This window comes from Vipera berus (genome assembly GCF_964194415.1).
Source record: "Vipera berus genome assembly, chromosome: 2".
In the NCBI taxonomy this organism is placed as follows: Eukaryota; Metazoa; Chordata; class Lepidosauria; order Squamata; family Viperidae; genus Vipera; species Vipera berus.
The window spans coordinates 150137867-150154712 of NC_138203.1; the positions used below are offsets into that span (position 1 = coordinate 150137867).

Below are 16846 nucleotides of genomic sequence, written 5' to 3' on the forward strand. Positions count from 1 at the left end.
CTTTACTCCTATTATTTATTTATCTAAGCACACATTTCCTTTACTCTTCAACCGAAAAGGCTCTTAAAATGGCACACACATTATTAATAGAAGGAAGGGAGCACTCAAATCTACAATGTTATATTCCAAAAGACACCCTGGGTACGCAGATGCACAGGCACAAAAAGAAGGGGGGGGGGAGGGAAAAAGAAAATAATGAAAGCTTAGATGCCAATTCTTTAAATTCAACTGTAGTTCTTAAAAGGAAACTCTGGAGTGCAAACAGTTCAGGGGCCAGAGGATCCAAATGAAGCTTGTTATCTTAGCAGGACCTTGAAGGAAGCAATCTGAGAGCCTTGTAACATATCTTTCCATTTGAAGGACACTTACCACCTGGCATAACATGACCAACATCCTGTATGGTGAGAGCAGAATTCTTATCTTCTGTATTTACACGAATGACACCATAGCTCAAACCATTCATTGATAAGATAGCTCTTCCAGGCAAAGGTGCCCCGGGAACACCAGGTCTGAAAAGGCAGGCAGATGCTATTATGACCGCAAAGTTGTACAAAGATGAATCAGAATCTATGAGTAAATCACTGGGTGTTTCACCATAGATTGGGTTGAATTTCCAACTCCCATTTATTTACAGAAGCTGCAACAAAAGGAACTAACTAAATCTGCATCTGGTTCCATATTTTAAGGCACAATTTTGTAACTGAATCAGCTTGCTGGAGCTTGAGATCCCTCAGGAAAAAAGTCGAACTTATCTCACTTGTCCTTCTCCATACACCATAATGTAATATGCAGGAAGACACTGCTGGATTCCACCATTTTGAAAATTATTTTTAGATAGCCAGGCTTTTCTTGGTCATCCGAGTGTTACAATTCCCATAAGAAGGAAGTATTTGGAAAGGAACACAACAAACTCCATAGAATAATGGCTATGGAGTCTCGGTGAATAAATTCTATTGAATGTTTGCTCCCATGTAATGGTAGGAAAAATTGTAATCACTTGGTGGACTGGGAGAAAGTTAATTATATGAGCAAAATACAAGGTGACCAATGTTCATTATAATCTTTAAATTAAATTATAGTAAGCAATAGATTTGCACAGGATATGGGTAACTGGGCTACCAACACCACCCCCTCTGCGCAATACTGATATATTCTGCATGAGATAAGTCAGCACAAAACAAAAAATAGCAAAACAGAGATTTTTTTAATATACTTCTGCAATATATATTCATTACAAAAACATGTTTCATTCACTGTACTTTGTTCTCCTTCGGAATGTTTTTATTTGTCTCTCCACTCAACGTTCAGTGTGAATGTCTCAATCGTAAACATGTTAGAACTATTTGTCATATGGAGAAGATCACAGTTACTTAATAGTGAAGTAGCTGTTCAAGAACTGAATCTAATTTTAGCTTCTGAAATGCCAGATAAGAAATGATATAGTATATGAAATATAAATTAATAGTGTCTCTTTAGCAGATAATGGAAATGTCCTGGAAAAACAAAATCCAATTTTACCTCCGGATAGCCACAGTCATTGCTTCAGGAGATGTAGCACAAGGACATATAGCCTCTGGTTTAAGTCCATAGTTCTGGAATAGACTCAGGAAAGCATCACACGAGGACACAGACCCTGGAAAGCAATTATATTCTTATTTGAAATAGTGAATTAGGGCTTGACAACAGGAACACAAAGGCTTCTTTAAAAGCCACGATGACTGCTATTTATAAGACCTCTAAATGTAATTTGCTTTCTAAAAGATTTAATGCACTGCACATATGTGTAATTGCTACAACAGAGTACCTTTTTCTAAAATTAAACTGCTTCATTTAATTACAATGCTGTAATGCAGACTCTAACTTTGAGCATCTTACATCATCATTTGCAGAGGGTTTGCCTGTAGATCAACCATGCACAAAAGCTGGCATAAACTCTTCCAGAAATAAAGCTGCAATGCTGGGTTATGCAATGCAAAATCAAAATAACCTCCCACCTGTGTGTTTTTCCCCCCCAGCATCCAAAAAGAAATTACCAGAACTAATGTTAAATATAGAATGCAATTCTGAATAACGGCTTGCACAGCGAGAAGCTTTTGCAGATTCTTTCTGAATCATAAAATACAATTTCAAGTAAGAGACTGCATCCTGCCCGGGAGAGCAATGCACACTTTTCCCTGCTGCAGTCTCCCTGATCCAGAAATCATAACTACATTCAAATCTCCTTTCTTCCTAGCACCATCTGGACAGACAATTCATTAAGCCAACTGAACAGCAGGAATCCCATGAAAATCTGTTGTTCATTTCTTTCAAAGACCTTTGGATCATTCCTCATGAGCAATTCAAACACAGTTAGGCCGCCCCTCCTGCTTCCATCCCTTAGGTGGCCCATTAAAGCTACTAGGTTTTTAAAATATTCCTTTTAGAGGAATATTTCCACTTCTCCCCTTTAATGATAGAATTTATATATGAATTCTGCACAAGCTTTGGTTATTTTACTGAGGATTGGAAGTAAAATTCAAGCTATTAACAAACTGAGGCTGAGAAGTCCTTTTATCCCTCCATCATTTATTTTACCACTTTGCTGATACCATTCAGCATGACACCATTTAACTCTTCTTAAGACAAGGAAAGGTAAAACTTGCTTCAGGGACAGTGATGATACTGCCACTTCACTTTCCTATTTGTAGCAAAAGTGACCTTTGTATACAAAGCAACCTCACCTATTTATTCTTCATAAGTGACTTAAAATATATTAATGCTCTGAATGTTGGCTTCAGTGATATCATCTGCCCTGAACACTCAAAAAAGGTAGATTAGAAATCCTTCATGAAATAAAGTCATAATCAGAGAAAAGTCCTCATCAAATGCTGAGATACTGAATCTAAACTGGTAGTCCTTCGGTCTTTGATGAACCGTGCAAGGGGACATTTAGACCAATGAGTCCAAACCCTTGCACTGTTCATTAAAGACCAAAGGACTACCAGTTTAGATTCAGCATCTCAGTGTTTGATGCAAGTGTACATTATTTAAATGTTTGTCATACATTCATCAAATGTAAGACAAACATTAGCCTGTACATCAGAACTGTAAAAAAAAGCAAGCCGTTGTTTAACACACATTTGCCTTTCTATTCCTGTAGTTTGCAAGGAATAAAGAATGAAAAATGAATATACATTTTCAAGGATGATACAGTCTGTCCTTTGGTGAATGCCCAACCCTTCTCCTCTCACCCATACAGACATCAGAGAAATTCAGGGGGGAAAAAAATCTGTTTAACAAGCAGGCAATACTATCAATGCCTACTCACAGGGATTAGCACCATCAGTTACGATCAGCATCCGTAGGGAACTTAAGCTGACATCTCTTTGGTCCCGGTGAGCCATCATGGCCCAGTGCAAATCTCGACATTTCACCAAAGCTACTTTAGCTGCAAATACAGGACCGAAGAGAAAGTAGAAATCAATACACAGAAACAAAGGCATATTTATGAGAACCATCCACAGGGGTGTTCTCTGAATCTGAAAAACAAATGAAAAAGGTTTAATATATGGATACTTTTTAGAACCATGTTCAAGGCAGACTTGGGAAGAGGAAATTGGTTTATCAAAAGGAACTAGGACTATTCCATGAAAAAAGTATGCAAAATCTGGGATAATCAAAGCAATGGTGCAGGTGGATCATGTGTCCTGGTAATATGCTTTTGACTTCATAGCTCAATACCTATTGTCAGTCCACCCTCCCCCAACATCTGGCTATAAGGGAATTGGAGTGGGATTAGAGTTCTCTTGGGTGTTCTTAAATACCACCTGCCCCATTCATTTTTTGCAGGAGCTAAAAACACTAGAGATAATCCATCATACAATTCAATATCCACAATACCTTTGTGAGTGTGAACCCTCTGTGCCCAAGAAAGAGGGCAGGTTTTCATCACTGCATAGGGCACGCTGATGGTATGCAGCTTGTTCATTACACTCTGAGAAAACAAAAAGTGATTTTTTTTACCAAAACAACAACAAAAGATACAGATAAAAAAAATAAAATAGTCCACTCAGGAAGACAAACAACAAAGCCCTGAAAGCTTTTGTGCAATTGATTCACCTAAAGCCATGCTTCCTGATCATCAGACAGTTCTATTCAGTTTTTGGTTCATAAATTCAAAAGCTGGATCCCCAAACAGTTTTTCTCCGTACACTGACATCACTGGTTGAAATGTCAAGTAAAGCATGCTGTGGCATGACATTTCCTACTTCAGAGTTTGCAGCCGGAGTCTAGATGGGCACCAATCAAACACAGAGAACAATTCCCCTATCCCAACAAACTGACTTGGTGTAGCCACAAATTCCATAGGATCAACTTTTGTGAAAATCCACATTCTCTACCTGCACCAGGGCGTTGAGAGGGGCTTTTCAGGCTTTTGGTGAGAATCAGAGTGATTGCCTTGTAATATAGTTCCCAATCTCCTAAAACGGGCTTTGGCTAGCCTAATCTCCATCAGCCTTCTTGTACTGGGAAGACTTTATTATTTGGACAATGCCTTTGCCCAGATTGACTTTTAGGGATGCAGCTATTTCATGTTTCATTATATATATCATTCTATTATCGGTGGCTCAGTGAGTTAGGACGCTGAGCTTGTCGATCAGAAGGTCGGCAGTTTGGCGGGTCAAATCCCGAGTGCCGCGTAACAGAGTGAGCGCCTGTTACTCGTCCCAGCTTCTGCCAACCTAGCAGTTCGAAAGCACGTAAAAATGCAAGTAGAAAAATAGGGACCACTACGGTGGGAAGGTAACAGCGTTCCGTGCGCCTTTGGCGTCTGGTCATGCCGGCCACATGATCACAGAGACGTCCTTGGACAAGCCCTGGCGCTTCGGCTTTGAAATGGAAACGACTAGCACGCATGTGCAGGGGAACCTTTACCTTTACCTATTATCATTACACTAGCTTCCTTGAGCATTGCTTCACACGCACAAAAAAATCACAATGCAAACTCAACAAAAGAATGAAAGAAATATACCCTCAAGGAATAGAAACACCTTTATTCTAACTTAGAATACAGAGGGAGGGAGCTAACTTACAAGTGGCAAATCCAGTGCCCATTGCCTCTCAGCCCTCAAACCGGTTTGATATGACTTTCAGAGGCTTCTCTGGCCAGACCACTACCATTTGGTGGGGAAACAGCTATCAGTCAGCAATCAAAATGATTTGTGACATTTTCAGCAGGAACATGAATACTATAATGGAATTCCCCCAAATATTAAACCAGTAAAAACAGACATCTCAGCCCTTTCCAAATATATGATGTAGTTCCACATAGGCCCCTCTGGAGCTACCACCATCTCAGAAAGAAAAGTTAAATGATGTTATGGTCACCAAAAAGGTTATTATCCATCTCTATTCTAAGTGAAAACATTAATTACAAGATCTATTTTTCCACTTTTCATGAGACCATGATCATGCCATTTTTAAAGGCTCCATCATTTTTAACACTAAGCCTAGTTTTAGTGGAATTTATGAAAATACCCTCAAAAGACCGACTCACCGTTAGCATGCTGTGCCACAATCCTGCATCCTTTTTGAAATCCAGGACATTCACTATGGTTTCACCTAAAACGAATATAATGATACTTATTTTTGAAATTCAAAATACACAACTCTGCTGCAAAAATTGGGTTCTTTTTATTAGAAGAAAAATGAAAAAGACTATAGTTGTATTTGGTTTCAATGTCTATAAGAAACCTGGGTTATGATCTGATATTAGCCACTCTTCAGCATTCATCGGAGTGGACAAAGATTGAGTACAAAATGCAAACACCACTCTTTTTATACCTGCATCACAAAGGTCCATGCAGGTACTTAACAGAAAACACTTCAATTGTGGCATTACAACAGATGCTTTGTTATTTTGACATCATTGTGAAGAGGCATAGAAACTGATGTAACTACATGGTTCAATGAACATTTCAATGGGAAATTAGCAAATTTTGCCTAGTGGTTAAGGTATCAGGCTATAAAGCGGGAGACTGTGAGTTCTAGTTCTATCTTAGCCATAAAAGCCAGCTGGGTGACTTTGGCCAGTCACTCTCCTTCAGCCCAATTCATCTCACAGGGTTGTTGTGGAGAAAATAGGAATAAGGAGGTGCATTGAATATGTTCGCCAGTTTGAGTTATTTGTAAAAATAATAAAGGCAGGAAATAATAAAATAAAAAATCTGCAGTGAAAATGGCAGTCAGGAACCAGGAAAGCTTGTATATGCTCGTCTCCACAGATATTTATTTATTTAACTTATATGCCACCCATCTCATTATTGAATGACTCTCAGGGATATGGAAGAAAAGAAAAAACAGTGACGTATTGCCCTGCCTTGGCAATAATAAGGAGCTTCGGGATCCCAACCAAAAAAGTTTAGGGTTAGGTATTTCAATTATAAATAACAAAACTTTCATTTTAACTGCTATGATGGTACTTTATTATGTTTTCTTAAAATTCAGCATGCTAGAAATGAAAGAGGCAGGAAGGCAATATGTCTAGAGAGAAGAAAATATCCTTATCTGTTAAAATAAAAATGGCAATTACTACCAGCCCCAAACTGTTTCCCAGAATAACTTATGCCGATATCTGATTATGCAGATTAAAAACTATGCTGATGTCACATGTTCATTCATACACTCTATATCACATGAGCATCCCTCCCTGTTGTGGTTTACCTATTTGGCAGTGTGAATGGTTCATAATTTTGCAAGGGATTCTTAAATGTATGAAGCACAGAATTTTGAGGAGTTCACACTGCATTAGGCTTGGTTTAATATTAGATATGAATAGGTAGGTAGGTAGGTAGGTAGGTAGGTAGATAGATAGATAGATAGATAGATAGATAGATAGATAGATAGCCAGCCAGCCAGCCAGCCAGCCAGCCAGATATAGAGAGATAGAGATTCATCCATTCACTTTATACGGCCAGACATTCCTAGAGCAATTTGTCTTCTTCTTCTAAGCCAAAGGGCACCAGGGACCAGTTCCATGGAGAAAGGTTTTCCATGGATTGGAGAGTGTGTGGTTTTGTGTACTGCCTGCATCCCATGGATGAGGCTTTGCTTGTTTGTGTCGACTGGTTGTTGGCATGCTGCGGCCTGGTACCGGTCCAGGGTCCAGGGGCTGGGGACCCCCATTCTAAGCAAAACTATTTAACCTTGTATGCAGTATGAGAAGTACCACAGGACTCACCTTCGGAGTAGTTGCATGCCTGAGACAGAGCCTGACAATGAGACAAGAGAGCAATTCGGGACACAGTTACACCCATCACGCTCCCCTCCTTGCTAGTCTTATACTGAAAAAAAGAATGTTAACAACATAATCAATTAAACTTCCCCTATCAGGAATCACTATAATTATATTTACATTATGATTCATAAAGTTGCAGCCAGTGGGTCTTTCTCTCTTTTCATAACCATGCTTGTGTGCTTGTGTAGTAGAGTCCACCTCCACAAGCACTCAGTGTTGGTCATAATGCAAAAAATGTAAGCCTGTTTTTTCTTTCCTTACATCATCCGCATTCTAAATAAATGTGGGATATTTGTGACATAGAGATCTGCAAGCCTTAGCACAGAAAAGATCAACCAGATAAAAAATAGACAGAGGAAACCTGCTATAAAAGTAGCAGAGTACACCGTAAAGTTAGATACTAGTTCGTCAAAAGATAAATTCTCCATAAAGCCAAAATCAGATAAGGCACATCCAAATGCTGTTATACTGGAAAGGTATGCAGTTCTTGTTTTTAAACATGCTAAATACTGAGAAGGTATTCAATAATTCTGCTTCTTTGTTCCAGATGAAGCGTGTTTTCAATTTTTAAATATTTGTGTCACATTTGTTAATTCCCTATGATACATGGACTGAGATTATGAACAAAATCTAAATTAATCTTAAAGCATACATTTTCAAGAAAAAGGGGACATACCTGCTGCATAAAATATTTGAAATGACCTGAAGGTATTAACAATCGTAACATAATTTATTTTGTCAAATTCCATTTCCTTTATATACCTCAATGTAAGCTGGTTCGGTCCCTGCATTTGAAATGTTGGGCTGCCAATCCTTTGGTGTTTTGGAGAGATACTTGGAATCTGTAACCACCCACTTGAGCCTTGGCCAACCTAGAACCAAAAAAGAGACTCAGATTTCAGGCCACAAGCTGTTAGGGATGCATTTATGCTGCAAATCATTGAATTTGGCTCATTCAAATCAGTTTGCTATCCCAAATTTATTTCCCCCGTTTTCTTAGTGTTGGATGTCTAATCCTCACGAAAAGTTAATTTAAATGGAAACAGGCTATAACAATAAATAGACTGAGGATAGACCATAAAAGGGATGATGAAATTAGGGCTGTCTCAGAAAACCAACAGATTTTGCAGAAACCCTCTTTACAGAGAAATAATTGTGCTACTGAAAAATCTATTTATTACTATTTTTCCATAATTGGATGAAGTTGCTATGCACCGTTTACAAATATGTGAAACTGGGAAAAATAAGCAGAATATATTATTTTCACAGCATGAAATGATACTCAATGTGTAAGGCTATTTAGAGCTTCATTATTTGGGTTCAAAGCCATGGAACAAGAAGATAACGTAGTCCCAGTTCATTCCCATTATGAAAGATAGTGTGGTTGCTGGGTTCAACAGCAGAAGCACAGATAGTTCTAATTTTTGAGGCCTAACAAGCTAATAATTCCTCTAATAGAGGAAGGACAGATGCTATATATTTTTGTGACAGTTAGATTCATAACCTGCTTATGCCAAGTAGACTTACAATTTAACTATATTCAGGTTAATTACATTATTTACAACTGGTGGAGAAGTAGAGGTAGGCAACCATTTTCATTACTTTTAAAAAAATATTCAAAAACTTTTTAAAATTTTAAATTTCAAAAACTTCAGGGGACATAGTATATACAATGCATTGAGATTGCTACGGTGCTGATTAACTGTTGAATTTTTTTTACCCATTTAGGGGATGGATATAAGTTTTTAACAAAAAGCAATTACATGTTGTCCTCGACATATGAGCCTCCCTGTTGTGGTCACATCATGATGGCTGTAAAGCAAGACAGTGTTGTCTGATTACCTCCACCCCTTGCTCTCCTTGGTGTGGCTGTTAAACAAACAGGTCATAAAACCGAGTGCGGAGTGCCTCGGGGTGGGGGTGATCTAACGCAGGCCCAGGTCCATCTCCACTGAGACTCCCAAAGCCGCCCCCCCCCGAAACACCCCAGGCTCCATTTCCCACTCCTTGGGTCCCTCAGACCTTCACCCCCACAATTCCTTGCAATTCTTTCCCCACGTGGGTTTCCCCCACTGGTGGGTGAAAATCAGGCCTAAGGCCTGTGGGGACCCAGTATGTGAGGGACAATCCTGCTGGGATCCAGTTAGAGAAGGAAAGCCCTGCAGGACTTGGTGTATGTGTGGGAGGAAATGTCTGCAGGGACCTGGTGGGGGAGTAAAAGGTCTGCAGAAACCCAATGGGGGAAAGGGGGGGGAGATGGGGGGGCACTGCAGCATCCCTATGACCTCTGGTAAGGGCAAACAACCACAGGAACATTGCTATGACCATAACTTCAGGACTGCGTCGAAAGTATCTCTTGGGAGGGGGGCGGTGGTCTGCCATAATGGTCATTAAGCAACCAGTCATTAAGCAAGGACTACCTGTATGTTAAGAATAGCAAAGGTTTAGCCCATCTATATTCTTTGTTATTTTAAAGAAACTCCAGCAAAATTCTAATCTGAAAGTCAGGAAAAAACTGCCAAATTTGAGATAGTTCAGGGGAACAAAACTGAGTTGTGTGTATGTGTCACAAGATGCCCAGCCCTGGCTAAAAGTCTCATTCAGGGTCACATGATTTTATCTATGAGAAAGTTGGTCTCAGAAACCCATATACAATACAGTACTCTCACTTTGCTTCCGTTCAGTCCTTATCATTTTTTCCACTATCCCAGACTTTCCCTTTTTCATTTTCAAAGTTTAATAACAGATAGTCCTTGATTTACAACAATTGAGCCCAAAGTTTTTCTTGCTAAGTGAGACAATTGTTAAATGAGTTCTGCTCCATTTTACAGCCTTTCTTGCCACCGTTGTTAAGTAAATCACAGCAGTTGTTAAGTAACATGATTGTTAAGTGAGTCTGGCTTCCCCATTGACTTTGCTTGTCAGAAGTTAGCAAAAGGTGGATCACATGACCCCAGGACACTGCAACCGAGTCAGTTGTCTAAATTTTGATCATGTGACCATGGGGATGCTGCAATGGTAATACTTGTGAAAAATGGTCATGAGTCATTTTTCTTAGTGCTGTTGTAACTTCGAACGGTCACTAAATGAACCATTGTAAGTCGAGGACTACCTGTATACATTTTTGAGGAAGAAATCAACCATTTGTTGGTTTTGGTTTTCTTCTATAAAGCATAATAAATGCAATATAACAAACCCTTGAATTGCACAATTTCTCCATTTTGTGTTTTGGGGAGTCCCTTCAGGCAAACTTCAGTGGTGAGGGCCAAAGCAACGCCACAACTACCCAGTAGAAAGCCAATCTGCTGGCCACCAGCATCCTGAGGAAAAGGAAGGGAACAACTATAATCTGCAGACTAGTAACTAATGTCACTTTTAACCACACAAAACCTATATATTAGTAAAGCATTAGTAAATGGGACAGTAAAATTGTGACAAAGCTGAGCAAGTGCGCATATCCAGATTGTGGTTTGAGAATAATCTCAATCATAGAAAAGCATAACCATTGCCTAAAATCTGACCCTTTAATAAATGCAACTTGCCATCTGAATTGCAATCTCTTTAATAAGAAAAAGTTTCAATAAACCTTACTCAATCTTAATTGTATTAAAATTGAAAAGTGTAAAAATGTCAAACTTTAAACAAGCACAATAATGTTTAAAACACAATATCAGAGGTTTTCCGTGAACACGGGATCTACCCTTCCATTATGTGACTAACTGCTATAAAACTCAATGGAATGCAGAATAGACAGCAATGCTCCCACTGTTTTTTTTTTAACAAAGTGCTTAATTCTGATGAGAATTGAGCCATGAGATTTTTCTCCTATTTCACACTATATCGGCACGCACAATGAGCATACAGAGAAAAGACACCATGGTTTTGTGATTTTTGTCTATATAATAGCTGTGAAATGGAGGACCACTTGAACATCTCGTTGCAAGCCTGCGAAATTAGCAAAGGAGCAACTGGTTGAAACCTCAAGAATGTTAAGTGCATCAAAGACCAACAACTTGTTTGTTTCTAATTTGCTTTTATAGCTTATGTCTCCTCTACGATCAATCATCATTACCTTTCGGGTTAGAGGCACCTCTATAGGCACGGGGATGACTTCAGCCAGCAAACAGCCATAGAACGCCACCATGAACATGACAGGATCATTGTTGGGATAAACAAGGGCTACCTGTGATTCACAAAAATACTCCATTAGAGAAAGAAGGGAAAACAGCATTAGTGTTTTAACCATTACATTTAACAGGTGAAAGCGGATATTTTAACTGAACAAAGTACATGAGTAACTTTCACAGAGTTATTCACAAAAAAATTAAAAGTTCTACCAATTATAATAAATACATGTTGTGCTTGGTTAACTCATTCATAAAGTAACTTATGACCATTTTTTGTACTTATGAAGATTGCAGCATCCTCATGGTCACATGATAAAAATTGGGACGTTGGGCAATGGTCTGAATTTGATGGCTGCAGTATCCCAGGGTCATGTGATCACCTCGTGACCTTCTGACAAGCAAAGTCAATGGGAAAGTCAGATTCACTTAACAACCATATTACTAACTCAAAACTGCAACAATTCTCTTAACAACGATGACAAGAAAGGTTATAAAATGGGATAAAACTCACTTAACTGTCCTGCTTAGCAACAGAAATTTTAGGCTCAATTGTGGTGGTTAAGTCGAGGACTACCTGTACTTACAATTGGTCCTCAAAATTCTCACCAACCGAGCACCTCCCCCACCAAGCAGCACTGGAACTGCCATATTATTGTCACCAAGCCACTGGTTGGCAACCTGCGGCTCCGGAGCTGCATGTGGCTCTTTAAGCCGCCAAACCTCCCAGTCCTGCGGAGGTTTGGAGGCCCCGGGGGGAGGGGCAGGGCGCTCGGGTGTCTCCAGTGGCGCCCGGGCTGAAGGCAGCACCGTGACCCAGTGCCCGTCGCCAGGGAGACCTGCCTCTGCTGCTGCGCAGGTGCCTCCCGGCTCGGGGAAGCTGCACTGCAGGAGACGCTCATGAGGCTTCCTTTAGCTGGGGAAGGGCCCATTGCCTCTGAGGGGGGCCCAGGCGGGATCCTCTGAAAGGCCGTTTCTTTCCTTGTCTTCGCGCGGCCCTCCGCGGTCGTCTCAGCCTGCGAGTCCCCCTCCCACCCGGTAAGCTGGTGGCACCGGGCGGCGACAGGTGCATGCGGCTCAGGATGCGGCGTGGGCATCGGGGCTGCCGAGGATCGGTGCAGTGTAAGCGATCCAGGGCAGGAGCTGATCCAGAAGCTTCATAAAAGGCGGAAAGAAAAAAGTTCCAGAGAGAGAGAGAGAGAGCGCGCAGGGTAGGGGGAGAGCAGTTTTTTCTGAAGGAGGAAAAGCCAGGACGGCACTAGAGGTGGACGGGGGCAGGGCTGGTGCACGTTTTGCCTTGTTCTGCACATGCGCGTGCATGCACGCATGCGCATGCACATTTTGCAGCTCCAACTTTTTGTGTGTGTGACGGAACTGGTTCCAAGTGGCTCTTTTGCTGTTTCAGGTTGCTGACCCCTGCACTAAGCATCTACTGATCAATTAAAATTGTATTCCCAATTACTGTTAAGTGAGAACTACCTGTACACGTGATTGATTACTCTTGTTTATCATAAGTAGGTAAGTAGTTAGTAGGTAAAGCATCTTACCCTGTCTCCAAGCTTCAATACAGGCTCATTTTTGGTGCCCAGCTTGTTCAATAGTGTATATGCCAACTTAACACTTCTGCTCCACAGCTTGCCTGGAATAAAGAGAAAAAGCAATCAACACATTTGTGACATTAGCAACATACCATCAGCATTATACTCACACACACATAATATTTATTATTTATCGAAGAAGTATTCATATTTCAACCGTGATATCTGACTTGGTTTGCAGTATGAAGGGAAAATTTAAATTCAGCAGTTGAATAAAGACTAAATCCCAATAAATGCACAAGAAAACAAGATCTTCATATAATGTCTTAGAAACCATAAAAAGGAACACCCACAGAATGGTTCAAGGTTGGACCCACTGAAAAGGCCATGACCTTAACTGGCATTCACTTTGGCCCAAGAAGATAAGATGCCTTAGATGACAATCTTAATGAAATAAATTGTCCTGTGAATAATATTGGGGATGACAGCCAAGAGAGGCAAGAATATATCCTGCACAATGGTACTAACTCTGAGCAAGCAAAGAACAAGTAAGGTGCTTCTTCTCTTAGGATTGTGTTCTTCACTGTAATGCCGGCCAGAGAGTGATAGTTGCTGGCCATCCTGAATGAGGCTTTACTTGCTATGGAGCAGAAAGTAGCAAATAGAGATGCTGTATACCCGACATACACAACCACACGTTTTTGCTATATCCTAAATAAAATCCAAACATATCACAATTTACATCTACAAAATAGAATAGTAACAGTATTCTCATTACTTTGGATTACCTGTTTTTTTTTAATATACAGGTGAAACTCAAAAAATTAGAATATTGTGCAAAAGTTCATTTATTTCAGTAATGCAACTTAAAAGGGGAAACTAATATATGAGATAGACTCATTACATGCAAAGCAAGATAGTTCAAGCTGTGATTTGTCATAATTGTTATGATTATGGCTTACAGCTCATGAAAACCCCAAATCCACAATCTCAGAAAATTAGAATATTACATGCAATCAATAAAGCAAGGAGTGTACATAGAATATCGGACCTCTGAAAAGTATAAGCATGCATATGTACTCAGTACTTGGTTTGGGCCCCTTTTGCAGCAATTACTGCCTCAATGGGGCGTGGCATGGAAGCTATCAGCCTGTGTTATGGAAGACCAGGATGCTTTAATAGCGGCCTTCAGCTCTTCTGCATTGTTCAGTGTCATGTCTCTCATCTTTCTCTTGGCAATGCCCCATAGATTCTCTATGGGGTTCAGGTCAGGCGAGTTTGCTGGCCAATCAAGCACAGTAATCCCACGGTCATTGAACCAGGTTTTGGTGCTTTTGGCAGTGTGGGCAGGTGCCAAGTCCTGCTGGAAAATGAAGTCAGCATCCCCATAAAGCTCGTCTGCGGAAGGAAGCATGAAGTGCTCCAAAATCTCCTGGTAGACGGCTGCGTTGACCCTGGACTTAATGAAGCACAGTGGACCAACACCAGCAGATGACATGGCTCCCCCAATCAACACAGACTGTGGAAACTTTACACTGGACTTCAAGCATCTTGCAGTGTGTGCCTCTCCATTCTTCCTCCAGACTCTGGGTCCTTGGTTTCCAAATGAGATGCAAAAGTTGCTCTCATCAGAAAAGAGGACTTTGGACCACTGAGCAACAGACCAGGTCTGTTTTCCTGTAGCCCAGGTAAGACGCTTCTGACATTGTTTGTTGTTCAGGAGCGGCTTGACAAGAGGAATATGATATTTGAAGCCCATGTCCAGGATCCGTCTGTGTGTGGTGGCTCTTGATGCATGATTCCAGCCTCAGTCCACTCCTTGTGAAAGTCCCCAACACTTTTGAATGACCTTTTCCTGACAATCCTCTCCAGGCTGCGGTCATCCCTGCTGCTTGTGCACCTTTTTCTTCCACACTTTTCCCTTCCACATAACTTTCTATTAATGTGCTTTGATACAGCACTTGGGGAACATCCAACTTCTTTTGCAATTACCTTTTGAGGCTTTCCCTCCTTATGGAGGGTGTCAATGATGGTTTTCTGCACAACTGTCAGGTCAGTAGTCTTCCCCATGATTGTGATTCTTACTAAACCAGACTGAGAGACCATTTAAAGGCTCAGGAACCCTTTGCAGATGTTATGGCTTAATTATCTGATTAGAGTGGGACACTTTGAGCCTAGAATATTGCACCTTTTCACAATATTCTAATTTTCTGAGATTGTGGATTTGGGGTTTTCATGAGCTGTAAGCCATAATCATCACAATTATGACAAATCACGGCTTGAACTATCTTGCTTTGCATGTAATGAGTCTATCTCATATATTAGTTTCCCCTTTTAAGTTGCATTACTGAAATAAATGAACTTTTGCACGATATTCTAATTTTTCGAGTTTCACTTGTATACAACCTCTTTTGCTTTGCTCACTACCTGGTGAAACTTAATATGCAATTTGTGCTATGGTTATCATAGATGTAACTATATAAACAGTGTGCACACTTATTAGGCAAATGAGTATTTTGAACATATCAGCATTTTCATGCATATTTTCCACTTCCAAGCTGTATAAACCTGAACACTTAGTAGATATAAGCATATTAGGTGATGTGTATTTGTGTAATGAGGGTGTGGCCTAAGGCCATCCACACCCTATATCAAGGTGTGCATAATTATTAGTCACCTTCTTTTCCTCAGGCAAAATGGGCCAAAAAAGAGATTTAACTGACTCTGAAAAGTCAAATATTGTAAAAGACTTTCAAAGGGATGCAGCGCTCTTGAAATTACTAAGGTATTGGGGCATGATCACGGAACCATCAAACATTTTGTTGCAAATAGTTAACAGGGTCGTAAGAAATGGTTGAGAAAAATGATGCACATTAACTGCCAAAGATTTGAGAAGAATCAAACGTGAAGCTATCAGGAACCCATTATCCTCCAGTGCTGTCACATTCCAGAATTGTAACGTACCAGGAGTGCCCAGAAGTACACGGTATTTAGTGCTCAGAGACATGGTCAAGGTAAGGAAGGCTGAAACCCGACCACCACTGAACAAGACACATAAGTTGAAACGGCAAAACTGGGCCAAGAAATATCTGAAGCTGTTTTTTCAAAGGTTTTATAGACTGATGAGATGAGAGTAAACTCTTGATGGACCACATGGATGGGCCTGTGGCTGGATCAGTAACAGCCACAGAGCTCCACTTCGACTCAGACGACAGCATGATGGAGGTGGGGCATTGGTATAGGCTGGTATTATTAAAGATGAGCTAGTTGGACCTTTTTGCGTTGAAGATGGGCTCAAAATCAACTCCCAAACCTACTGCCAGTTTTCAGAAGACACTTTCTTCAAGCAGTGGCACAGGAAAAAGTCTGCATCTTTCAAGAAGACTATGGTTTTTACGCAGAACAATGCTCCATTGCATGCATCGAAATATTCCCACTGCGTGGCTAGCCAGTAAAGGCCTTAAAGATGAAAGAATAATCACATGGCCCACTTCCTCACCTGACCTAAACCCTATTGAGAACTTGTGGGCCCTTCTTAAATGGTAGTTTTATGATGAAGGAAAACAGTACACCTCTCTAAACAGTGCCTGGCAGGCTATGGTTGCTGTTGCACAAAATGTTGATCATCAATAGAGCAAGAAACTGACAGACTCCATGACTGTTATTGAAAAGAAGGGTGGCTATATTGGTCACTGATTATTTTTTTTTGGAAATGTCAGAAATGTTTATTTGTACATTTTGAGTTGTTTATTATTCTTACTTTAACGGATGTAAATAGACAAGTGAGATGGGCAAATTTTCATTTTTCATTTAGTTTCCTAATAATTCTGCACACTAATAGTTGCCCAATAATTGTGCACACACAGATATTCTCCTAAGAAAGCCAAAACCTCACTTTTTACTTTCTT

The 16846-nt window shown here is 40.3% G+C and overlaps 1 protein-coding gene across 2 annotated transcripts in view; it reads right to left on the bottom strand.

Moving 5' to 3' along the window:
- Nucleotides 1-16846, bottom strand: part of DIP2B (disco interacting protein 2 homolog B) — a 182497-nt gene that overhangs the window by 32016 nt on the left and 133635 nt on the right. For both annotated transcript variants that reach the window (XM_081318790.1, XM_081318789.1), the window contains 10 exons: nt 12948-13039; nt 11349-11459; nt 10473-10596; nt 8039-8148; nt 7220-7322; nt 5537-5601; nt 3880-3973; nt 3308-3427; nt 1519-1633; nt 370-509 (listed from right to left, as the gene is read on the bottom strand). In XM_081318790.1, coding sequence (XP_081174916.1) covers nt 370-509; nt 1519-1633; nt 3308-3427; nt 3880-3973; nt 5537-5601; nt 7220-7322; nt 8039-8148; nt 10473-10596; nt 11349-11459; nt 12948-13039 — 1074 coding nt within the window. The remainder of the gene's footprint in view (nt 1-369; nt 510-1518; nt 1634-3307; nt 3428-3879; nt 3974-5536; nt 5602-7219; nt 7323-8038; nt 8149-10472; nt 10597-11348; nt 11460-12947; nt 13040-16846) is intronic.